At 45.3% G+C, this 26621-nt stretch overlaps 1 protein-coding gene across 1 annotated transcript in view; it reads left to right on the top strand.

Annotated features, from left to right (window-relative positions):
- LRP1B (LDL receptor related protein 1B) overlaps window positions 1-26621 on the top strand; it is a 3516099-nt gene that overhangs the window by 3029482 nt on the left and 459996 nt on the right. Inside the window, 3 exon segments of the mRNA XM_029607894.1 lie at window positions 1964-2080; window positions 2194-2313; window positions 3313-3432. Coding sequence (XP_029463754.1) covers window positions 1964-2080; window positions 2194-2313; window positions 3313-3432 — 357 coding nt within the window.

Genomic DNA, 26621 nt, shown 5'->3' with positions numbered 1-26621 from the left:
GAGAGTCATCTCTTGAAACTTTGCAATGTTGGATCCATTTGGAGATTTAGTTTACTCACATTGAGTCAACTGTATTCTGTGGGATACCTTAGAGTCTTTTGCAATCATTAAACTGTGCTCACCTGAGTTTTTCCACTATCAGATTTTCCACATTCTATTCTCCATGTTACAAAAGCTAAGTATTCATTTTTAGATGCATTAATTTTTTTTTTTCAAAAAAAAATATATATCCTAATGTCACATTGGATGTTTGTGACCCAATACGCTTCATTAGGACAGAGGTCATTTAAGGAATTAATGCAGTCCACAGCATATAGTATAATGATCACAATCTCATAGTATTTACAAATTGTATTGCAGCACTTGGAGAAAAATGTAAAATACATGCATATATGCAGGACACATCACAGACACACAAATAAAGCAATGTGTATTAGGGATGTGAATCGTTTTTTGACGATTTAAAATATCGTCCGATATATTTTAAATCGTCAAAAATCATTAGGGCCACGATACAATACCAATTCCCCCGATTTATCGTCAAAAAATCGTAAATCGGGGGAAGGGGGAGGGCAGGAAAACTGGCACACTAAAACACCCTAAAACCCACCCCCGACCCTTTAAATTAAATTCCCCACCCACCCGAACCCCCCCCAAATGCCTTAACTTACCTGGGGGTCCAGCGGCACACTAAAACACAGCACACTAAAACCCCCTAAAACCCACCCCGACCCTTTAAATTAAATCCCCCCCTCCCGAACCCCCCCCCCAAATGCCTTAAATTACCTGGGGGTCCGTAGCGGCGGTCCATAGCTTAAATTACGTCCGTAGCGGCGGTCCGTAGCTAAATCTCCTGCAGTCGATCAGGAGATCGACTGCAGGAGGTCATTCAGCGGGGGTCAGGAACCCTCGCTGAACAACCTCCTGCAGTCGATCTCCTGCCGGCGCCATTTTCCGTACGGAAAACGATTCGCGGCAGGAAATCGCTCCTTGAACCCCGCTGGACCCCCAGGAACATTTGGCCAGCTTGGGGGGGCCTCCTGACCCCCACAAGACTTGCCAAAAGTCCAGCGGGGGTCCGGAACGACCTCCTTCGTCGAATCGTTTTGGTCTATGGCCGCCGCCATTTTGCGGCGGCCATTTTGCAAAATGGCGCCGGCTGAAGACTACACGATTTAGTGTGCCGGTTTTCCTGCTCTCCCCTTCCCCCGATTTAGCTACGGACCGCCGCTACGGAGGTAATTTAAGCTATGGACCGCCGCTACGGACCCCCAGGTAATTTAAGGCATTTGGGGGGGGGGATTTAATTTAAAGGGTCGGGGTGGGTTTTAGGGGGTTTTAGTTGCCGTGTTTTAGTGTGCCGCTGGACCCCCAGGTAATTTAAGGCATTTGGGGGGGGGGTTCGGGAGGGTGGGGGATTTAATTTAAAGGGTCGGGGGTGGGTTTTAGGGGGTTTTAGTGTGCCGGCTCACGATTTTAACGATTTTCACGATACTTTACACACCCAAACGGCAACAATACGATTCCCTCCCCCTCCCAGCCGAAATCGATCGTTAAGACGATCGAGGACACGATTCACATCTCTAATGTGTATGGCTCTGTTTTAAAAATAATTTTGCCACTGGCACACAATAAGAGTCATTTGAAAATTCAGATCCTACATGTTTTTAAACCTACTATTACAAGGTAATGCACATGAATTAAAGTTGCCAGCCCTATTTGTTATCAATGTATAATAACTCAAAGTGTATCAGTGCTTTTTTCATTGTGTTCAGTTACTTTCACCTAAACAGAATAAAAAGACAAATATGAGGTTAGTACAGAGGTGCATTTCAAATAGGTGTACATTGTTTACATGACTTATGACCTTTCACATTGTTCTATAGACTTATTTCAGAACAATATATTCCATGCCAGAAAAGCAATATTAATAAATTATAATAAATTAAATTACTTTTTCCAGCTGAATTTAAATGTCAGCCTGGGCGGTTTCAGTGTGGAAGTGGACTTTGCACTCTGCCAGCATTTATCTGCGATGGAGAAAATGATTGTGCAGACAACTCTGATGAACTCAACTGTGGTAGGTGATTATATTCAAAGCTGAAAAAATGAATAAGATCCTCCACTGATTAAGCACTTGCTACTCTATATTCAAATGAGAAACTCATTTCTGATTTCTTGCCTGTTTTCCAGACACATATGTCTGCCTGTCAGGTCAGTTCAAGTGCTCCAAGAAGCAGAAATGCATCCCAATAAACCTCAGATGCAATGGGCAAGATGACTGTGGGGATGGAGAAGATGAAAAAGATTGCCGTAAGTTATATTGTGCTAGTTCCTTTGAGAAATGCTGCTGCTGACAATTTAAGCAACTTCAGCACATCAAAATTTCACTTTTTAAAGAATAAATGTCTCCTCACATTGTAATCATGAGCAGTGCAGACTACATTTAACTTTCTTCCCCCAAATGAGTTCAATACTAGCTTCAAAGTGAAAAACAAATTGCCTTCAATCATCTTACAATGCATTTAAAATTGTTTTCAAATTATTTTTAAATGCAATTTTTAGGAAAATTAAATGAGGACTATATTGAAAGATTTTGGAAAGCAATAGTAGTAAATACATGCACCAAAACTGAAGATTTTATGTAGCATTTCAATATATAATCCAGTTTGCATGAAGATATACATTCTCTTTACTTGTGTTTAAAATAATGGCACATTGTCTTACTTCAATGTAAAACCCATTGTTTTGCTTTTTACTCTTACCTATGTTGTCTTTATCCAGTAAATATATTGCAAGCATATAGTATAAAAATATTAGTATGCCATAGTAAGCTATTATGATGGATATCTCTGTTAAAATGTTTCTCTTCAGATTAGCTAGACAGTGTTTTAAATCTTAGAAAGCCTAGAAAATAAATTTAATTTAATAGCAATCCTATGTTTTATTTCTTCCTAGATCACAGAAGACTGTAGTTTTAACTGTTGACTGGCCTGTATTCATATTTTATAGAAGAATAAAAGTTATCACAATCTGTAATTTAGAAATAACAGAAATAATTATTTTTGGGTCAGTAGAAACTGTTGTGATCCAAAAAAAAAAAAAAATCCCTGAAACTGAAACCCAATTCCCCTGTAAACTGATTGCTATTATTCTTTCCATTTCCAAGACATGACTATTTCACAATGTTGAATTCATCTGGAAGGGCTTCATAATGGGAAGATAAAATCCATTGGGGACTGTATATGATTGGGAAAATTACAGCTGGAAATCTGGATTCTCTGTAATCATAAGAAATCATTCTTTTTTAAGCTGAAAATAGCTGTTCTCCTGACCATTTCCAATGCAAAACGACAAAGCACTGCATTTCCAAACTATGGGTTTGTGATGAGGATCCAGACTGTGCAGATGGTTCAGATGAGGCAGACTGTGGTGAGTACTTTTATAAACACAAATGCTATTTCATTTTTATTGGGCCTTGTAAAGATGATTTGTTATGCCTTTATGTTTAGGTTTTATTATATACCACCTCAAGCAATATCTTAGGAAACTGGGGAGGCAGTTAATGAATATATAAATATTGCTATATCCTCATTTCACTTGTGCTATTCATTTAGGGGTAGATTTTCAACGGGTTACACGCGTAAGTTACGCGTGTAACCCTTAACCCCCCCCCCAGCCGCGCTCTCCAAGCCTATTTTGCATAGGCTCGGCAGCGCGCGCAAGCCCCAGGATGCGCGTATGTCCCAGGGCTTTTGAAAATGGGTGGATCGGGGGCAGGGCAGCAGTACGGTGGTGGGCGGGGATGGGGGTGTGGAGGCGGGACCGGGAGCATTCCCAAGTCCTCCAGCACAGCGGCCGTGCCGGAGGTTCGCGCGCCGGCAGGCGTAACTTCATCAAATAAGGTAGGGGGCGATTTAGGTAGGGCCGGGGGGGTGGGTTAGATAGGGGAAGGGAGGGGAAGGTGGGGGGAGGCAGAAGGAAAGTTCCCTCCAAGGCTGCTCCGATTTCGGAGCGGCCTTAGAGGGAACGGAGGACGGCTGTGCGGTTCGGCGCACGGAAGTTGCACAATTGTGTACCCCCTTGCGTGCACCGAACCTGGATTTTATAACATGCGTGCAGCAGCGCCCACATGTTATAAAATCAGGCATAGATTTGTTCGCGCCGGGTTGTGCGAACAAATCTACTCCCGCGCTCACCTTTTAAAATTTGGCCCTTAGTGTAACATAACATTTGATTGACCCAACTTTTCTGTTCCCTGTTGTGATATCCAGTGATAAGCAGAACACTACCACAGTGTTAATAAGTTACATATTACTGAACCTGGCAATGTCACTTGTGAATGGGTCTAACTTTAGTCTATATTTGTATGGTCCCAATCTTTATGGGAAATTAAATGATTCAATACAGCTAGATCAGTTCCTATCTTTGTGGCAAAAATAGTGCTCAAACAAATGGCTTACATGACAGTATTAAAGGGAGTATTGATATTTCCCTGTACGTACCAGGATCAGTCCAGACTGCTGGGTTATGCCTCCCTTCCAGCAGATGGAGTCAGAGAGAAACTGAAAAGCACCTCCCACATAACCCGGGGTGCCACCTGCGATCCCTCAGTATCTTCTCTGACTCCAGCAGATTGAAAGGCATAACCTGCAGTTCTGATCTCTAAATTCTGGGGCCTTGCCCCTCCAGGTTTGAAACAAAAACAAACAAACAAACAGAGACCATTTATTTTTTGTTTACCCTTTTTGACTGGATCATTTAAAAAAAAAAAAAAAAAAAAAGTAAAAGTAAATAAAATAACAAAGTTTTGTCATTTTTTTGCGCAGCTGTGTTGGGCAGGCGAGGCAGGGCATTGCCCTATAGCCAGTTCCCGGAGACTTTGGCACGCATAGCCCGGTAGCTGGATTGAATAGGTTAGCTGCTGTTGTATGTTATTGTAATGGTAAAGAAGAGGTAAACTACCACAGAATGATGAAAAAAAATCTACTGTACAAATAATGTACATGGGAGTAGATATTACTTAAACTTAATGTCCTATTAGACAATAAGATATGAAAACATAAAATGTGAAATATGATAAAAGAGCCTATTTACTGAGCTACATTTACTGAAGTGCATGAATAGACAGAGGATGAAATGCTAAAAGTAGCTAACAAATTTGGTAACACAATAATAATGGGAGATTTCAACTATCCCAATATTGACTAGGTAAATGTCACCTCGGGACACGTTAGGCAGCTAAAGATTTTACATCAGATAAATAACTGATGGAGCAGCTGGTCCAGGAACAATGAGAAGGAACACTATCTTAAATCTAATAATTAGTGGAATGCAAATTTGGTGCAAGAAGTAACAATAGTGGGATCATTTGGCAACAGTGATCATAATGTGATCATATTTGATTTAATAACTGGAGGGAGGACATTAAGGAAAACTACTGTACTAGATTTTAACTTTCAAAAGGAAGACTATGCTAACAAGGAGAAAATAGAAAATAGCTAAAAGGTTAAGCAGAAAAGGTTAACTTGTAGATTTTAAACCCCTACACATGTTGAAGTCAGGAGATATGCACATGACTCAGCGTGGAACAAACCACACGGATTTTAAAACCCGTGCGGGTACACACATATCTCCCACTCTGCACACAAATCATAAAAAGCAAAAAAGGGGCAGCACATTGAAGATACGGTTCACACTATAGTATACTTGTTTTTTTGGTTGTATACGATGGAGTATAGGTGGGACATGGTTGGGCATAGTCTGTAAAATAAAGTCAGCGTGTAAGTAGTTATGCGCACAAGCACATGCCGGGAGCCCTACTGCTTAACTTTACTTCTGTTATGCACAGGTATGTAAGTCATGTAAAAAAAAATGCTAGTCAGTGGGGTTTTAAGGGTCAGGGTAATGGAGTAAAAGGGAGGCATGATAGCTAGGTAGATTAGGAAATCCTCTTCTTTACTGGGATGAACTGTGAGCAAATTGGGAAAATGAGCTCTTGCATCGGTACACATAGCTACTAAAATTCCCCCCACTTACACGCGCGAGGCGGCATTTGCGTGCATATTAGGGGTGTGCATTCGTATTGACCACATATGTAAAACGCTACGCATATTTATTTTTTAACTTAAAAAAGTGATGGGGTGTATACGAGCGGTTTTCCCACATATTCAACATAGCTATGTTGGATACGGCGAACCGCGATGCGCGCGCTTTCTCGCTGCCATTAGCTGCGAGCTAGGAGCCCCGGATTACCTCAAAATGGCGGCGCCCCTGCGGTAACCATGCCAACCTGTCTGACCCTGTCCTGTGAGTCGCAGTGACTCACAGGAAAGGGTGGCACAGGTCGGCATGGATACCGGAACGCAGCGAATCAGCGTTCACTTTTTCAGAGAAGCACTGAATGCAGCGAATCGCGCTGTCATTCAGTGCTTCTCTGAGGATTTCCTGACGAGCCAGCACTATAAAAGCAGCAGCAGCACGAGGAATTACGGACATTTTCAGCGATTGAGTGGGGAGGTGGGCTCGGGATCGGGCTGGGTGCAGGCTCAGGCAGGCTGAGGCAGACAAGAAAGCAGAACCAGATTTGATAGACACAACACAGAACAGAACCACATTTGATAGACAACACAGAACAGATTCTTTGTTAGGGAAAAAAAAAAAAAAAGAACATTGTTATTGAGTGATTCTGTTCATTTTATCTTGGGCAGTGCCAGGGGTGGCACTGGCACTGGCAGTACTCTGCCTCATATCTACTTTAGTTCTATGTGCACTGCAGTGCACACACACAGACACATTCAGTGCATTGCCAGGCAGGCAGTGAGGCAGTGGGCATAAACAGAGTGAACATTTGCCTTCAGCGAGTCTGTTCAATCTGCTATTTTTAAACAGACTTAAAAGCATTGTGGTTCAGTGCTGGTTGGGCAGTGGCAGGGGTGGCACTGGCAGTACTCTGCCTCATATCTACTTAAAAGGAAGCTAGTCGTCCTGTGTGGACTCACCGCACAGTGACACACACAGACAAATTCCGTGCATTGCCAGGCAGGCAGTGGGCATAAACAGAGTGAACATTTGCCTTTCAGCGAGTCTGTTCAATTTCCTATTTTTAAAGAGACTTAAAAGCATTGTCCTTGAGTCTTTCAGTGCTGGGTGGGCAGTGGCAGGGGTGGCACTGGCAGTACTCTGCCTCATATCTACTTAAAAGGAAGCTGGTTCTCTGTGCACTCACTGTACACACACAGACAGACACATTCCGTGCATTGCCAGGCAGGCAGTGAGGCAGTGGGCATAAACAGAGTGAAGATTGGCCTTCAGCGAGTCTGTTCAATCTGCTATTTTTAAACAGACTTAAAAGCATTGTCCTTGAGTGCTTCAGTGCTGGGTGGGCAGTGGCAGGGGTGGCACTGGCAGTACTCTGCCTCATATCTACTTAAAAGGAAGCTAGTTGTCCTGTGTGGACTCACCGCACAGTGACACACACAGACAAACTCCGTGCATTGCCAGGCAGGCAGTGGGCATAAACAGAGTGAACATTTGCCTTTCAGCGAGTCTGTTCAATTTCCTATTTTTAAAGAGACTTAAAAGCATTGTCCTTGAGTCTTTCATTGCTGGGTGGGCAGTGGCAGGGGTGGCACTGGCAGTACTCTGCCTCATATCTACTTAAAAGGAAGCTAGTCGTCCTGTGTGGACTCACCGCACAGTGACACACACAGACACATTCCATGCATTGCCAGGCAGGCAGTGAGGCAGTGGGCATAAACAGAGTGAAGATTGGCCTTCAGCGAGTCTGTTCAATCTGCTATTTTTAAACAGACTTAAAAGCATTGTCCTTGAGTGGGTCTGTTAATTTTGTTATTTTAAACAGACCGAACATTATTATTGTGGGACAGTGGGCAGTGTTACCACTAGTACTCATTGACATTAAATCCATAATGTCAGGGAAAGAGAGATGCAAGCGACTTAGTGGGAATGGCAGCGGAGGCACCGCAAAAGACACCAGCGCAACACCACCAGTACAGCTAAAAAGGCAACTGTCGCAATAAAACGTCTTTGTAGGGGATGGCAGTTCCATGGCAAAAAAAAAGAAATCAGACCATGAAACTTTGGAATTGCCACCACGTGTTTCTGGCACTGTAGTTTTGGAGGAGAGTGAAGAGGAGGCAGAGTCTAGCCAGACAAAAGTTACACACCCAAGAGCAGCCAGGGGACAGAAGTGTCCTGCAAAACTTTGCGGTGACAAGGTAGCGCTGGCACTGTTAGCTTCTGATTCAGAAGAAGAATCTTCTTGGATGGGATTCTCATCAGAAACGGAAGATGTAAAACTGAGCAATCTTCGGTAGAATTGTCAGTTAGTCCTGTTTTACCCTCCACCTCCAGAATTCTGCGGCAGGGGAGACATTCCACTGATATCGAGGAGGAGGAAGAGCTGTCAGAAGGGAGACAGAGGGTGACTGTTGCCCCCGCTGGCATTGCTTCGCCGGGTGCAGTGGGTGCACCACCCACACCCAGTAGTACCTCAACTCCAGTGCCACCATCCACCCCCAGGGTGGGAAAGAGAGGAGGATCACAAAAGAAATCTGCGATCTGGGCACATTTTAAAGTGACGGAAGACCCGCGTTATGCTCGGTGTAATTACTGTGCCAGGGATATTAGCAGAGGCAAGCAACTGGGACATCTATCAAATTTTGGCATGGAGCATCATATAAAGAGGCAACACCCAACAAGATTACTGCCATCTGGGGATGGTGCCATTTTCCGTCGGGGGACCCCTTCCCCTTCCAACCAGGGTGCAGTGGTAGGAAAGCAGCAGAGTCAGCCCACGCCCTCATACCCTTCTAGCAGTCAGGCGGCAGGCCAGCAACCCACTGACATGTGGCAGAAGCGACAATGCACCATGGAGGAAATGGGGTGGAGTGCGCTAACGCTATCCCGGGGTAGGAGGCAGGCAGCCTCAAAAGTTGTAACCAGGAGCATTGGGGAAATGATTGCCCTTGATGACCAGCCCCTGCAGTTAGTGGAGAATGTGGGTTTCAAACGTTTTTTGAAGGTCGTACTTCCAAATTACAAAGTCCCCTCCAGAACCATATTTAGTAGAAAGGTCATCCCCAGCCTGTACAAGCACTGTCTCAGTCGCTTGCAAGCACTGCTAGGTAAGGCAGACGGAAGAGTGCATTTCACCTGCGATATCTGGACCACCATGAACGCTGCACACTCTTACCTCTCTCTGACAGCACACTGGTGGGACATGGCAGAGGCAGGGGCAGCCAGCAGCTCTATTACTGAACAAGCATCAGGGTGGAGGTGGGCTTTACTGCACACCCACCTGACGGACCATTCCCATACGCTGCCAATATTCTAGCATGCATCAGAAAGATTCTGGCGAGCTGGAAAGTACACCAGCGAGACAGTAAAACGCGGGCAGGCTTTTTTGTCACAGACAACGGTGCAAACATGGTTAAGGCCATAAGCGATGGGCGGTTTAAGAACATCCGATGTTTTGCACACACTCTGCATCTGGTAGTGAAGTCAGGTCTGGGCTTGGAGTCCAAGGACAAGGAGACTGAATACCTGCGTCGGTTAATACACAAGTGCAGGAACATAGCAGCACACTTCCACAGAAGTGTCAGGGCGGGGCAGGTTCTCCGAGAAAAGCAGACTGATTTGGATATGCCTCAGAAGCGTCTCATTCAAGACGTTCCCACCCGGTGGAATTCCACCTTTATGATGCTGGAGAGGTTATTGGAGCTGCAGACACCCCTTCATGAACTTTCTGGTACAATAGACATAGGTGTGCAGAATCCCCTAGGGCATCACGATTGGTTAGTCATGAGTCAGCTGGTACAAATCCTGCAGCCCTTCAAGGATGTCACGGAGGAGCTGAGTTCCAGAAGTTCCACCTTGGCTGACATCATCCCTATAGTGAAATTCCTGGATGACCATTTGGAGGGCTTTAAACGCAAAGAGGGAATGACTGCTGAGGTGCTGTAGTGTGTGGACGTTTTGCAGCAGCAGGTGAAAGACAGATTAAGGCCTTTAACAGAGGACAGCACATACATGCTCGCCTCTGTCTGTGATCCCCGTGTGAAAGGTAAACTCGCCCTACAGACCAATTGTCTGTCATTTGTGAAGGAGCTGTTGTTAGCAAAGGTCCGTGATGAGGAGCGCTATAGGCGGAGACAGATTAGGCTTCAAGCAGAGGTGGAAACAGCAGGCACGTCACAGAGTTGTGCTGCTGCTAGCCCTGGCAGGAGAAGCACTGTGTCAGCGACAGATACTATTATTAGTACCTCCTCCTCCACGTCAGAACGCCCAAGGCATGTCGGCCATAAAGATTCATCAGTTGTGCAACAGGCGAGAGAGAAAGTAACTGGATCGAGTGACTCTCAGCCCTCCCAAGCACAGGAGGAGACAGCAGCACAGCTGTCAGTGACACGGTATCTCTCAGAGCCGATAGAGAACACGCAGACAGATCCGCTGGCATATTGGGCACACAAGTCCACTGTCTGGCCACACCTAGCCAAAGTGGCTGAAGGATATCTGTCATGTCCACCAAGCAGCGTGCCCAGTGAACATGTCTTTTCAATGACAGGGGATATCATGAGCCCTCACCGCTCAAGGCTGTCACCAGACTTGATGGAAATGCTAGTGTTCTTGAAAGTAAACCTGCCATTGCTTGGCTTTCCAGATTTTCCTTGTGAATGGCAAGATGAATAAAAGCTATTGAAAGCCTTGCAGCAGCTCCAATTGCCTCCTATGCTCAAGATAATGTAAGTACTGCAGCACATGTTCTTGACATGAATCGCTGTGCCTGACCGGCGTCTACTGTGCAGCCCTTATTTATTTATTTATTTATTTAACACTTTTCTATACCGACATTCATGAATAGATTCATATCAAATCGGTTTACATGGAACATGGGGTAAACCATTTAACAAGAAGCAAAAATTACATATAACAAGGAGAAAGAACTTGGGGGGCTAGGGAAGCCGGAAAACAAAGGACAGCATAACTAAGTGTGAAAAACGTAACGCTGAGACTAGGCGGGGCGTCTAGTCAAGTAAGCGTAGTCTGATTCGGAGGTATATTGACGGTTTAGAAAAATTAGGGGGAGGCTTGAAGGAAAAGCCAAGTCTTAAGTTTACACAGCTTCCAATGAATAAGCCATGCTACTTTGTTGTGCCTCTCTGTATACAGGCCTTCTGACATCACATCCGGCAACGAGATGTGTAGTCTGCTCTGCAGAATCTGCATTTGTCCATTTTATCATTCTTTTCGATGCTGGCTAAACCATCTCATCTGCAGTCTACTATCCTGTGCTATAGTTACCAGTCTCTCATCCATAGGTTTCAATTCACCTCTTCTCGACCATTGCTGTGTCAAATCTTGATTCACATGGGATTACTGAAGTAGGTCTCTGTACTTCCCACTGTACTTATGCTTCTGCCAACTATCCTTTCTTGTTTGCTGGTCCAATTCTTTAAAAAGAGTTTCTTGTCTTGCCAATTCTGTAGCTTCTTTACCTTTGTGTACTGTGGATCTTTAGTCATTCCCTCTATACCCCAGAATGATTGTCCTAGCTTAAAGACTGAGACTGAGGATGGTTGCTAGTTTTTGTACTTCTGAACTATTTTAGTATTTGGGTCCATGGATGATATTATGTAGCTCTATAGGTGTAATCAATTTCAATAAGACCCATAACACCTTCAGCCCTAGATATGAACAATCTCAGCATACACTGGTTCTTATAAGTTTCCTGATGGGCATGGAGGAGCTTTCTCGCTTTTACAACCAATTCTTCAAGATATATATTAGGTTAGTCTACTAATCCAAAACTGTATGATAATGCGGGGATTGCAAGCTGGCACTGTTAAGGTATTCTTCAATATCAACTTTACTCTCCTATAGTATTATGCTGAATGTTTCCACCAACCTCTGCTCCTAGAAATTTAAATTCACCTTCCTGCTCCAGTTCCTTTGTATTGCAATCTCCAGCCAAGGAGATGTTTTCAGTTTTACTTAATTTTCCTTTAAGGAAAGTTGATTTAGCATATTGGTCCTAAGCCAAATGTCACCCTGATGTCATCTGAGAAACTCTTCACCACACATGTGCCTGTTCATCCAGCCCTTGTGTTCCTACAAGTGTTATACCTCCATTGCTGTGCCCGTTCATCCAGGCCTTGTGTTTCCACAGGTGTTTTAACTCAGTTGCTGTGCCCGTTCTTCCAGGCCTTGTGTTCCCACAGGTGTTTTAACTCTGTGGTGGTGCCTGTTCATCCAGGCCTTGTGTTCCTCTGGGGATAGGGAAATACCTACAGTACCTGAGTGTAATCAAGTATGAAGTGCTAGAAACGTTTTCAAATAAGAATATAAATACATTAAAAAAAAACAACATTACTATCCGAGTATCCGTGTTCATCCAGGCCTTGTGTTCCCACAGGTGTTTTAACTCAGTTGCTGTGCCCGTTCTTCCAGGCCTTGTGTTCCCACAGGTGTTTTAACTCTGTTACATTCTGGGAATTGGAAAGCTTGCCTGAAGAGCCAGGTTTTTAACTTTTTTTGAACTCTGGTAGACTGGGTTCCAGGCGTAGGTCTGGTGGGAGAGCATTCCATTGGTGTGGTCACACAGTTGAGAGTGCTCTTTTTCTTAGTGTTGATTTAGCTGGAGTTGCGACTAAGGTGGCTTTGTAGGCGCTTCTGATGGGTCTGGAGGATAAGTGTGGACGAAGTTGAGTTTGTAGTGATATAGGTGCGACGTTGTGAATTGCTTTATGAATAATGGTTAAGGTTTTAAATAGGATTCTCTGTTTGATGGGTAGCCAGTGGAGGTTGCTCAAGATGGGGGTGATATGGTCTCTTTTATTAGTGTTAGTTAGGATTCTGGCTGCGGCATTTTGTACCATCTGTAGAGGTTTGATCCTGGTGGAGGGGAGGCCAAGTAGGATTGCGTTGCAGTAATCGAGTTTAGAAAAAATAATGGATTGTAGAACGAGGCAAAAGTCATTGAAGTGCAGGAGTGGTTTTAGCTTTTTTAGGACTTGTAGTTTATAGAAGCAGTCCTTGGTGGTGGTGTTTATAAATTTTTTTAAGTTAAGTTGGTTGTCAAGCCATGCTCCTAGATTCCTGACGTCTGCAGAGAGATCCATGTTTAAAGATGTGGATTGTGCAAGGCTAGGTGAGTAGGTGTTTGGGTTGTGTGAAATAAGTAGCATCTCTGTTTTGCTGGAGTTTAGAATCAGGTTCAGGTTGGAAAGTAGTTGTTTAATTGGTTGAAGACAATTCTCCCAGAAGGCGAAGGTTTTTTGAATTGATTCTGTGATGGGGATGAGGATCTGGATGTCGTCTGCATAGAGGTAATGAGTAAGCTTGAGTTGTGATAGCAGATGGCAGAGGGGGAGGAGGTAAATGTTGAACAGGGTGGGAGAGAGGGATGAACCTTGTGGTACGCCTTGGTCTGATAGGATCGGGTCAGATTCCTTGTTGTTAATTCTGACCTTGTAAAACCTGTTTGATAGGAACGACTTGAACCAACTGAGAGCTGTGCCTTTGATTCCTATGTTTGATAGTTCTTCCAGGCCTTGTGTTCCTCTGGGGATCGGGAAATACCTACAGCACCTGAGTGTTATCAAGTATGAAGTGCTAGAAACGTTTTAGAATAAGAATATAAATACATTAAAAAAAAAAAATTACTATCCGAGTATCCGTGTTCATCCAGGCCTTGTGTTCCCACAGGTGTTTTAACTCAGTTGCTGTGCCCATTCTTCCGGGCCTTGTGTTCCCACAGGTGTTTTAACTCAGTGGCGGTGCCTGTTCATCTAGGCCTTGTGTTCCCACAGGTGTTTTAACTCAGTGGCTGTGCCCATTCTTCCGGGCCTTGTGTTCCCACAAGTGTTTTAACCTGGTTGCTGTGCCTGTTCATGCAGGCCTTGTGTCCCTAGCTGGGATTGACCTCTGTCCTCGAATGATGTACCTGTTCATCCAGGCCTTGTGTTCCCACACGTATTCTTATTTGTGAGAGATCCTAGGCTCCAATTCCTTTGTCATCAGCTGAAGTGCGTAAGTACAGTCGGAATTCACTAGACGCCAACGATATTCACTGGACGCCAATGTAAACACCGGGTACACACAACTCTAGGGGTGGACCCGTTCCAGGGAGTCCTTCCCTGAACAAGCATGAGGGTGGAGGTGGGCTTTACTGCACACCCACCTGACGGACCATGCCCATACCGCTGCCAATATTCTAGCATGCATCAGAAAGATGCTGGCGAGCTACCAGTGTTTTAACCTAGTTCCTGTGCCTGTTCATGCAGGCCTTGTGTCCCTAGCTGGGATTGACCTCTGTCCTCGAATGAAGTGTCTGTTCATCCAGGCCTTGTGTTCCTACTGCTGTTTTAACTCCATTGCTGTGCCTGCCTGTTCATCCAGACCTTGTGTTCCCACACGTATTCTTATTTCTGAGAGATCCTCCAATTCCTTTGTCATCAGCTGAAGTGCGTAAGTAACGTCTGAATTCACTAGACGCCAACGGAATTCACTAGACGCCAACGATATTCACTGGACGCCAATGTAAACACCGGGTACACCCAACTCTAGGGGTGGACCCTTTCCAGGGAGTACTTCCCTGCACAAAGGAAAGGGAACTCTCTCCTGGGCCAATTGATAAGAAAACCACAATTCTGCAGCCAAAAATAGGCTGGAAATCCTTCCCCCATTGACTTTAATGGGCGACATATGGACATATACCCAACTCATTTAATTTTTTTTATGTCCATATTGACCGCAAATGGGACCCCCTTTGGACATATGGACATATGGACATAAACTTTTGCTCTGCACATCCCTAGTGCATATGCGCACGTCAATATAAAATTGTGCATACCTGTAGGCACGTATAGCCGATTTTATAACACACACATATGTTATAAAATTGTTGTGTCCATGAGCATGCCGCAGCAAATGCACGCACGTATGGAACTTAATGTTGAGCGTCCCGGCCGCGTTGGTGCCGTGGTTGGGCCTGCTCACTGCGTGCTGCCCTCTACCAGTTCTGGCCTTGCCGCAGCTGCCAGCTCCCAACGTCCCTGACGCTCTTCCCAGGCATCCTCGGCCTACTCCATGCCACAGCCCTCTCAGTGGAGCTCCGTAGGGACTCCATATCTTCCAGCTCCTCGGCCACGATCCTATGTGCACGCGCAGCCAACATCTTGGCTCTTAAAGGGCCAAGCGCGGGAAACCCGGCTTGGGCTCATCCTGATGACATCATACAGCCCAAGTATATAAGGCGAGGCTCTGTCTCCAGAACCTCGCCTTGGCAATTGGGTCAACACCATGGTGTTTCTAGATCGCCTGTTCCTTGCTACAGTGCCTGATTCTGTGTTCCAGTGTCTCCTTGTTCCAGCATCTCCGTGTCTCAGTGTTCCCGTGTTCCTCCGTGTTTTCCAGCATCTGTCCTGTTCCTGCTCCTCGTTCCCTGGTAGTAACCTTCGGACTGATTCTTGGTACTGACCCCTGCTTGTCTGACTACGACTGACCACTGCCTGGACCTGACCTTTGCCTGCCTTCCAACCACATTGACCGCTGCTTGGAACTGACCTCTGCCCGCCTGACCACATTGACCGCCACCTGGAACTGACCCTCGTTTGCCTTGATTATGCTTGGACTGACCTTGGATTTGACCCCTGCTTTGCATGACCACTTCTGGACAGATACCCTGGCTTTAACCCTTGCGCTTCTCTCGGACTTGCTCTTCTTGCCTTCTGTGACCACCAGACCGACCTGCTTCGACTCTGACTGTGGCCTTCATCTGACCAGACCCAGAGGCGCTGCCTGTTCCGCCTGGAGAACCTTCCTGAACTGCTACCTCCCTGAGACCTCCGGAGCCTCCAGTTCAGGTCTGGTCCATCCTCTCTGTATCAGCCGCACACCCTTACTCGTGGGCACACCTCTCCGCTACCTCTCTGGGAGACCCTATGAGGCCCACCTAAGTCGAGGCGGTCCGGGTAGCCAAGGGCTCAACCTGCGGAAACACCAGACTGTTATTGTCGAAACTCAAGCTAGCCTTTGTCTCCCCGTGTGCTCCGCCTCCTGGTGGCAGGCGCTTTCTGGGTCTGACCAGAGGGCCGCACCAATCCTGCACCAGGCCAAGGGTCCACCTCCAGCGCAACAGGTTGCCAAGACCATGGACTTGGCGTAAACTTTGGCCTTGCAGGCCATCCTCGGTGTGGTCACTTGTATCCGAGAACAACAACAGATCATGGAAGCATTGGCACCCTCCGTGGAAAAGATGCATTCTCAATTGGAGGAATCAGCCATGGCCAGCCTAGGGGCTCTTGCCCATACCTTGACCTCATGGGCACTGCTGGCCCTCCCAGCTCCATCCCATTTCAATGAGGATCCTCGTCTCTGTCGAGGTTTTATTAATCAATGCTACATGCAGTTCTCACTGCAACCTTCGCTCTTCCCAGATGAAGTGACTAAGGTCACGTTCATCCTCTTGCATCTTGAGGGGAAGGCCCTGGCATGGGCTTCCCTGCTCTGAGAGAGCTCTGACACAATTCTATGCCAGCTCCCTCAGTTTATCTCCATCTTCCGATGCACCTTTGAGGACCCAGGCTGACAGGTGGTCGCTGGCCACCACTTACTCCACCTCTGTCAAGGTTAACACCTGCTAGCCAAATATACGGTGGTGTTACAAACTCTGGCAACAGCGTTAGGATGGCAGGAGGACTGCTTGTGGCCACTCTACCTCGAGGGACTGTCTCCTGTCTTTAAAGATGAGCTAGCCGCCTGGGAGATCCCTGCATCTCTGGAAGATCTGATTTCTCTAGTCGGAAGGATCGACTACTGTCTTCGGCAATGATATCAGGAGGTAAGGGCTCTTTGACATCCTGCCCTATGGTTACCCTGTTCTGTGAGTCCCCATTTGAAGGCCTTACCTGTGGCCCCTCAACCTCCCGAGGAACCAATTCAGATCAACCGTGGCTGACTCCGGAAGAACATCTCTGACAAAGAAAATCTTGCCTCTGCTTGTATTGGGGTGGCTCCGGCCATCTTCTCCAGACTTGTCCAGTGCATCCAGGAAACTCAAAAGCCTGAGCCCAGCTTGGTCGCTACAGTTTCTGGCCCCCAACTGTTGCTGCCGGTCTCCCTCCTCAGGGAGTCATGTTCATTTGCCACCACCGCTCTCGTGGACACTGGGGCGAGTGGAAATTTCATTTTAGAAGAGATTGTCACACTCCTTTGGATACCAATTCAACCATTGGAAATATCACAATTCATTGCTTCAATTCAAGGAGAACCTCTCTCTGATCATATCACACACCTTACCCTGCCTTTCCGCCTCTCCGTTGGGACAGTCCATGACGAGGAGATCTCTCTCCTGATTCTGAAATGATCAACACACCCTGTAGTCCTTGGACTTCCTTGGCTCCAGTTACATGCACCCCACTTTGACTGGCAATCCCTGCAACTTACCCAGTGGGGCCCTCGATGCCAAACCCAGTGCTTACGGCAAGTATCTCCATTCATCTCAGTCTTAAGTTCCACTATTCTTCCTGGGTTACCTGCTCCGTACATTGAATTTAAAGACGTGTCCTCCAAATAGAACGCCGATATCCTGCCTCCGCTTCAGAAGTTCAACTGCCCCATAGAACTCCTACCTGGTGCCACACCTCCCAAGGGCAGAACCTACCCTCTTTCATTCCCAGAGACGCAAGCGATGTCAGCTTACATCAAAGAAAATTTAGCCAAAGGTTTCAAAAGACCCTCTACCTCCCTGGCAGGAGCTGGGTTCTTCTTTGTAAAGAAAAAGGATGGTAGTCTAAGACCATAGACTGTAGAGGTTTAAACGCGGTAACCCATAAGGACCGGTACCCACTGCCACTTATCAGTGAACTGTTCAACCACCTGCAGGGCGTGCAAATCTTTACTAAACTAGACCTACGTGGGGCATATAACCTAGTATGGATTCAACCGGAAGACATTTGGAAGACCACCTTCAACACAAGAGACAGACACTACGAGTACATAGTAATGCCCTTCGGGCTATGCAATGCCCCTGCAGTCTTCCAGTGGCTAATGAACGAGATTTTCTGGGATCTGTTGTACTTACTTGTCATAGTATATCTAGACGATATACTCATCTTTTCCAAAGATCTGGAGTCTCACTGTTTCCACGTTCAGACAGCTCTCCAGCATCTCAGAGACCACCATCTCTATGTGAAATTAGAGAAGTGCCTTTTTGAACAACCCAGTTTCCCATTCCTGAGCTATATCTCTAGCTGCAGTTTCACCATGGACCCCGATAAAGTCCAGGGTATTTGAGATTGGCCTCAACCAGTGGGCCTCAGAGCCCTACAAAGATTCCTTGGCTTTACAAAAACTTCATCGCCAATTACTCCTTGCTAGCTGCTCCACTCACCGCCATGACGAGGAAGGGATGTGAACTTCGAGTTTGGACTCCCAAGTCCCAATCAGCATTCCATGCTTTGAAAGAGGCCTTCTCCACTGTCCCGTGTTTACATCACCTGGATCCAAACCGCCCCTTCATAGTCGAAGTCTATGCATCTGTCATTGGAGCAGGAGTGGTCTTGAGTCAATACTCCACCAAGGGAACCCTGATTCCATGTTCCTTTTATTCACACACATTCTCTCCCACAGAACAAAATTATACAGTAGGGGACCGTGAACTCCTTGCAGTAAAATTTGCCCTCCAGGAATGGCGTCCCTGGCTTGAAGAGGCGCAACACAGGTTCACTATATATACCGACCATAAGAACCTAGAGCACTTAAAAGAGGCCCAGTTACTCAACTAAAGACAAGCCCACTGGGCTCTATTCTTAGCATGCTTCAACTTTGAGCTCTGCTACTGCCCAGTGGTGAAAAATCTGCGTGCAGATGTGCTCTCTTGTTCCATCAAGCCAGAAGACACACCTAAGACCCTCGTGCATATTATTGATCCAGCCTGCATCTCAATTGCAGTTACCACCATGGTACCTGCTGGGAAGACGGTAGATCTCCGCCATCTCCATGAATGTGTACTTTGTTGGGCTCATGACTCCAAGCTGGCCGGTCAACCTGGTTGAGCCCGAACTCTCGAGATTCTCCGAAGGTACTATAGGTGGCCTGGTGTGACTAAGGACTCCCGAGACTATGTGGACTCCTGTCTGGTTTGCGCACAGCAAAAACCCCCGACTGCTCACCCGTGGGGGCTGCTTCAACCACTTCCTGCACCCACCGAGCCTTGGACTAGTCTCTCCACAGACTTCATCGTGGATCTGCCTCCCTCAATAGGAAATACCATAATCTGGGTCATAATAGACCATTTCTCAAAACTGGCCCACTTCGTCCCCTTGCCTGGACTCCCATCGGCTCCATAACTAGCTTGACTCTTCTTAACCCACATGTTTTGTTTACATGGACTATCACAAGAAATCATCTCCGATCGTGGCTCTCAATTTGCCGCTAAATATTGGAGGTCTCTCTGTAAGAAGTTCAATATCACATTAAACTTAACATCAGCATATCACACACAAGCAAACGGCCAGGCTGAGAGGAATAATTGGTATTTGAAAAGCTTCCTGCAATCATATGTAAATGACCAGCAAAATAACTGGGCTGACCTCCTGCCATGGGCAGAACTATTCCATAACACCCATATTGCCTCTGCCATAGAAGTTTCTCCTTTCACCATAGTTTTTGGCCACCAACCTGTTATAGTTGAGCGGTGTTTGGGTGTATCCTTGGGTACTGTGGTAGAAGACCATGCCCATAGGGAGGAGCCCCGTGAGGAGCCACAGTACTAGGCTAGACTTAGAATGCACAAACACAGTTAGTTCTTTATTATACAGCTTGAATAGTACCACCAGAGGTGGCAGTAGTGAGGCAGTCTGGTAGTTGCAGTCTCATGGACCTTGGCAGAGGGAGCCCTTCTCACCCTGTTGGTATTGGAAGGTTCTGAAGCAGGTTTCTCAGCAAGGAAGTACTGTGGATGAGATAAACTGAGAGTTAGAGTACTCACTAGGTGTTTGCTGTAAGTATGCAATTCCACCAGGTTGTAGAAGAAGGTACAGGCACCGAGGCAGGGAGAGCAGGCCCTCGAGGAGCGAGTACCTGTTCCCTGTAAGGCACCTGAAATAAAGCAGAGGGCCCCCGAGGAACGGGTACACAGGTTAGCAGTTACCCCGAAGGGCAGAGAAGAGATTCCAGCGGCAGCACAGAAGCGGCAGAGTAGCGTAGACAGGAACGGATTGAGTCCAGGAACAAGTCAGAATCAAGTCCTGATTCAAGTCCTTGCTAATTCAACAAGCTAGCAAATTAGAAGAGGTTATATACCCGGATGGCGTGATGTCAGCAAGGGGGAACGCCCCGAGGTTCACGCCAAGGTTGGAATAAAGATGTGGGTGACGTGCGCGCACCCTAGTAGGTACCTGGGAGGAGCATGGCGGGAGGCTGCACCATAGCCATTCCGGGGATGCCAGAGAGGTCGGCTTGTAGACGCGGTGGTAGCCATCTTCCCTAGGTAAGTGGGAGGAGCCATGAATAAGGTGAGGCAAATGGGGCAAAGCCGTCTAGCACCAACGGATGCAACACAACCTCGCCTACCACTACCAGTTCTACTCAGTGTTAAGAAAATGCCATACTGGGTCAGACCAAGGGTCCATCAAGCCCAGCATCCTGTTTCCAACAGTGGCCAATCCAGGTCATAGGAACCTGGCAAGTACCCAAAAACTAAGTCTATTCCATGTAACCATTGCTAATGGCAGTGGCTATTCTCTAAGTGAACTTAATAGCAGGTAATGGACTTCTCCTCCAAGAACTTATCCAATCCTTTTTTAAACACAGCTATACTAACTGCACTGACCACATCCCCTGGTAACAAATTCCAGAGTTTAATTGTGCGTTGAGTAAAAAAGAACTTTCTCTGATTAGTTTTAAATGTGCCCCATGCTAACTTCATGGAGTGCCCCCTAGTCTTTCTACTATCCGAAAGAGTAAATAACCGATTCACATCTACCCGTTCTAGACCTCTCATGATTTTAAACACCTCTATCATATCCCCCCTCAGTCGTCTCTTCTCCAAGCTGAAAAGTCCTAACCTCTTTAGTCTTTCCTCGTAGGGAAGCTGTTCCATTCCCCTTATCATTTTGGTAGCCCTTCTCTGTACCTTCTCCATCGCAATTATATCTTTTTTGAGATGCGGCGACCAGAACTGTACACAGTATTCAAGGTGTGGTCTCACCATGGAGCGATACAGAGGCATTATTACATTTTCCGTTTTATTCACCATTCCCTTTCTAATAATTCCCAACATTCTGTTTGCTTTTTTGACTGCCGCAGCACACTGAACCGACAATTTCAATGTGTTATCCACTATGACACCTAGATCTCTTTCTTGGGTTGTAGCACCTAATATGGAACCTAACATTGTGTAATTATAGCATGGGTTATTTTTCCCTATATGCATTACCTTGCACTTATCCACATTAAATTTCATCTGCCATTTGGATGCCCAATTTTCCAGCCTCACAAGGTCTTCCTGTTCTATCACCTACAGCCCAATCCACTGCCCAAAACATTAGCCAACTCTGGGATCAAGTAAATGAGCGACTCTGCCAAGGATCTGAATGGGCCAAGCGCATCACAGACGCCCATCGTCGGGCTGCAGCCACGTTCCTACCTGGACAAAAAGTCTGGCTTAGCACTAAGCACATCCGGCTACGCTTGCCTTCATAATGACTAGCTCCAAAATTTGTGGGTCCATTCCCTATCCTACGACGAGTAAGAGTGCTCACTTACCAGCTGAAACTACCAGCTTCCATGGGGATTCATAACACGTTCCAAGTGTCGCTACTCAAACCCTTGATCTTGTCTTGGCCTTCCCAAAGGCCTCCTCTACCAACACAACACTCTGCGAAACCCGAAGACACCCTCCAGGTTGAAGACATCTTGGACATACGTCACCGTAGGAGCCACTGGGAGTACCTCCTTCCGTGGGAGGGCTTCGACCCTGAAGAGAAGTCTTAGGAGTCCTCTCATCACGTTCTCGACAAGAATCTTCTCCAGGAGTTTCATCGTCTTCACCCAGAAAAACCCAGACTGGTAAGGGGGAGGCCTAGAAGAAGGAGTACTGTTGTGCGTTCTGGCCACATTGGTGCCGCAGTCGGGCCTGATCACCTCGCACTGCCCTCCACCAGTTCTGGCCTTGCTGCTGCTGCCAGCTCCCGACGATCCCGACGCTCTCCATAGGCGTCCTCAGCCTACTCCACGCCACAGGCCTCTCAGTGGAGCTCCACGTAGTGGCTCTGCATCTTCAAGCTCCTCGGCCCCGCCCCTAGGTGCATGCATGACTGACATCTCTGCTCTTAAAGGGCCAAGCATGGGAAACCAGACTTGGGCTCATCCCGATGACATCATACAGCCCAGTATATAAGGCGAGGCTCTGTCCCCAGAACCTCGCCTTGGCAATCGGGTTGACACCTTGCTGTTTCTAGTTTGCTTGTTCCTTGCTCCTGTTCCTGATCCTGTGTTCCAGTGTCTCCTTGTCCCAGCATCTCCTTGTTCCAGCGTCTCAGTGTTCCTGTGGTCTTCCTTGTCTTCCAGCGTCTGTCCTGTTCCTGCTCCTCGTTCACTGGTAGTACCCTTCGGATAGATTCTTGGTACTGATCTCTGATTTCCTGACTGTGACTGACTGCTGCCTGGAACTGACTTCTGCCTACATGACCACATTGACCGCCGCCTGGAACTGACCCTCGTTTACCTTGACTACACTTGGACTGACCTTGGATTTGACCCCTTCTTTGCCTGACCACTTCTGGATGGATACTCTGGCTTTGACCCTTGAGCTTCACTTGGACACCCTCTTCTTGTCTTCTGTGTCCACCAGACCGACCTGCTTGGACTCAGACCGTGACCTTCATCTGACCAGACCCACAGGCACTGCCTGTTCCACCCAGAGAACCTTGCTGAACTGCTTCCTCCCTGAGGCCTACGGAGTCTCCAGTTCAGGTCTGGTCCATCCTTTCTGCATCAGCCATGCACCCTTACTCGTGGTAGGCACACCTCTCTGCTTCCTCTCCGGGAGACCCTCTTAGGCCCACTTAAGTCCAGGTGGTCTGGGTAGCCAAGGGCTTAACCTGCAGAAACCCCTTACTGTTATTGGTGAAGCTCCAACTATCCTCTGTCTCCTCATGTGCTCCACCTCCTGGTGTCAGGTGCTCTCTGGGTCCGACCAGAGGGCTGTACCAATCCTGCACCAGGCCAAGGGTCCACCTCCAGTGCAACACTTAAGATTCACTAGTTTACATCAGGCTTTGACGTTGTATAAAAATGATATCTTGGAAGGCCAAAACAGATGCATTCCATGCATGAAAAAATGGAGGAATAAAGCCACAAAACAGATGGATCTGTTAAAAGGTGATGTGAAAGAGGCTATTATAGCCAAGAGAACATCTTTCAAAAAATGGAAAAAGAATCCAAATGAAGAAAATAGGAAAAAGCATATGCACTGACAAGTTATAAAACATTAATAAGGCACAAAGAGAATTTGAAATGAAGATTACAATACAGTCAAATCTTAATAATAAAAGCTTTTCAAAAACATCTAAAGCTGGAAGCCTGTGAGGGAGGGATAAAAGGGGCTCTTAGGGAAGACAAATCCACATAGGAAAGACTAAATTAATTCTTTGCTTCAGTGTTTACAGAGGTGGATAATGGGGAGATACAATAAACATTGTCAAGTTAAGTATAAAACATTGATAAGACAGGTGAAGAGAGAATTTGAAGTGAAGTTGGCCATAGAGGCAAAAACACATAATAAAAACTTTTTAAAATATATACGAAGCAAGAAACCTGTGAGGGAGTCGGTTGGACCATTAGATGACCAAGGGGTTAAAGGGGCTCTTAGGGAAGATAAGGCCATTGCAGAAAGATTAAATGAATTCTTTGCTTCCGTGTTTACTAATGAGGATGTTGAGGAGATACCAGCTCCGGAGATGGTTTTAAGGGGTGATGACTCAGACAAATTGAACAAAATCACTGTGAACCTGGAAGATGATGTAGGCCAGATTGACAAACTAAAGAGTATCAAATCACCTGGTCCGGATAGTATGCATCCTAGGGTACTGAAGGAACTAAAAAATGAAATTTCTGATCTATTAGTTAAAATTTGTAACCTATCATTACAATCATTCATTGTATCTGAAGATTGGAGGGTGGCCAATGTAACCACAATATTTAAAAATGGCTCCAGGGGTGATCCGGATAACTATAGACCAGTGAGCCTGACTTCAGTGCTGGGATAAATAGTGGAAACTATTCTCAAGATCAAAATCGTAAAGCATATAGAAAGACATGGTTTGATGGAACTCAGTCAACATGGATTTACTCAAGGGGAGTCTTGCCTAACAAATCTGCTTCATTTTTTTGATGGGGTTAATAAACATGAACTGGTAGATGTAGTGTATTTGGATTTTCTTTTTTTTTTAAATTCTTTATTTATAATTTTAACAGATAATACATTGCAAAACATTTACAGATGGAATGTTATTTGCATATTATCAAAACAATTCTACTTATTTCCAAAAATAATATATTCTACATCCATCTGAAACTTTTAAAGAAAAACTAGAGAAGCATTTAAACTTATGAGCTATTTTATAGGTAATAGATATAAGAAATGTAGGTTTTAACCCCCTTTACTTTTACTACTACCATTCCTTCAATCTCCCAGAAGGGTTCTGAGATGGTCCGGGTCAGTGAATTGATAATTCTTTCCATTCAATGTTATTGCACATTTACATGGATATCGAAGTATAAATTGACCACCCTTCCCAATTACTTTAGATCTTAAATCAAGGAACTGCTTCCTTCTAATTTGCGTGACCTTCACTAAATCAGGATAAATCCATATTTTATTCCCATAAAAAGTTTTCAACCTATTTCGGAAAAAGAATTTTAAAATAGTATCTCTATCCGAAATAAATGCAAATGTTACCAACATAGTACCTGTTTTTTCAACTACTATTTCATCTTGAGATTTTTCTATGAAGTCAGACAGATCAACTATTACATCATTATTTTCCCTATGATCTTTTACCGCATATTTATCTTGTATCAAGTGGGTCTGCTCCTTCCTCTTAACTGTATTGCCTATATAAAAAGCTCTTACAATGGTAGGCATACTTTGACCTGATATATTCAAGATTTTCTCAACATACATCTTAAACAATTCTATAGGTGAGTTCTTATTTATAAAGGGAAAATTAACAATTCTCAGATTTAAAACTCGCAAATAGTTCTCAATATTCTCAATTTTCCTCTGCATTTCAAATTCAGCCTTAATTTGCTGAACCTATATTTTTTCCACCTTCAATAGGCATTGATCATAAACATCATTCTGCTTTTGTAAATTAATCAAGGCTGTTGAATTGCTTTTGACTGTCTCATTTGTATCATTAGCAATTTTAGTTAAATCTTTAATAGAAGAGTCTAACTTCATTAATACATTCCATAGTGTATCCATAGTTATAGACGTAGGTCTTACTATTACTTTTTGAGATTTTACTTTTCCCTTTGTATGTTTCAACACCTCTTTAGGGACCTTTATAGATGTTCCTAATTTATTCTCACCTAGATCACTAATTAGGGGACGGATTTTCCTTTCTGCAATTTCTTCCCCGTGTGGTTTCACTGACTTCATCCAAATCTAACCCATCCTGAGGACTTTCTGGTAAACTGGAGGATTTTCAGAAGGTGTTTGACAAAGTCCTTCATGAGAGACTTCTAAGAAAACTAAAAAATCATGGGATAGGAGGCGATGTCCTTTCGTGGATTACAAACTGGTTAAAAGACAGGAAACAGAGAGTAGGATTAAATGGTCAGTTTTCTCAGTGGAAAAGGGTAAACAGTGGAGTGCCTCAGGGATCTGTACTTGGACCGGTGCATTGTGATACATTACAGGAGCACCTTGCAAGACTGGAAGATTGGGCATCCAAATGGCAGAAGAAATTTAATGTGGAAAAGTGCAAGGTGTTGCATATAGGGGAAGATAAACCTTGCTATAGTTACACGATGTTAGGTTCCATATTAGAAGCTACCACCCAGGAAAAAGATCTAGGCATCATAGTGGATAATACTTTAAAATTGTCAACTCAGTGTGCTGCAGCAGTCAAAAAAAGCAAAAAGAATGTTAGGAATTATTAGGAAGGGAATGGTTAATAGAACAGAAAATGTCATAATGCCTCTATATCGCTCCATGGTGAGACCGCACCTTTAATACTGTGTACAATTCTGGTCGCTGCATCTCAAAAAAGATATAGTTGCGATGGAGAAGGTACAGAGAAGGGCAACCAAAATGATAAAGGGGATGGAAAAGCTCCCCTATGAGGAAATTCTGAAGAGGTTAGGGTTGTTCAGCTTGGAGAAGAGACAGCTGATAGAGGTCTTTAAGATCATGAGAGGTCTTGAACGAGTAGATGTGAATCGGTTATTTATTCTTTTGAATAATAGAAGGACTAGGGGGCATTCCATGAAGTTAGCAAGTAGCACATTTAAGACTAATTGGAGAACATTCTTTTTCACTCAAGGCACAATAAAGCTCTGGAATTTGTTGCCAGAGGATGTGGTTA

Source organism: Rhinatrema bivittatum, chromosome 6 (assembly GCF_901001135.1).
Source record: "Rhinatrema bivittatum chromosome 6, aRhiBiv1.1, whole genome shotgun sequence".
Lineage (NCBI taxonomy): Eukaryota > Metazoa > Chordata > Amphibia > Gymnophiona > Rhinatrematidae > Rhinatrema > Rhinatrema bivittatum.
Note: the sequence above shows the minus strand (reverse complement) of the source record. Positions and strands in the feature narration are given on the sequence as shown.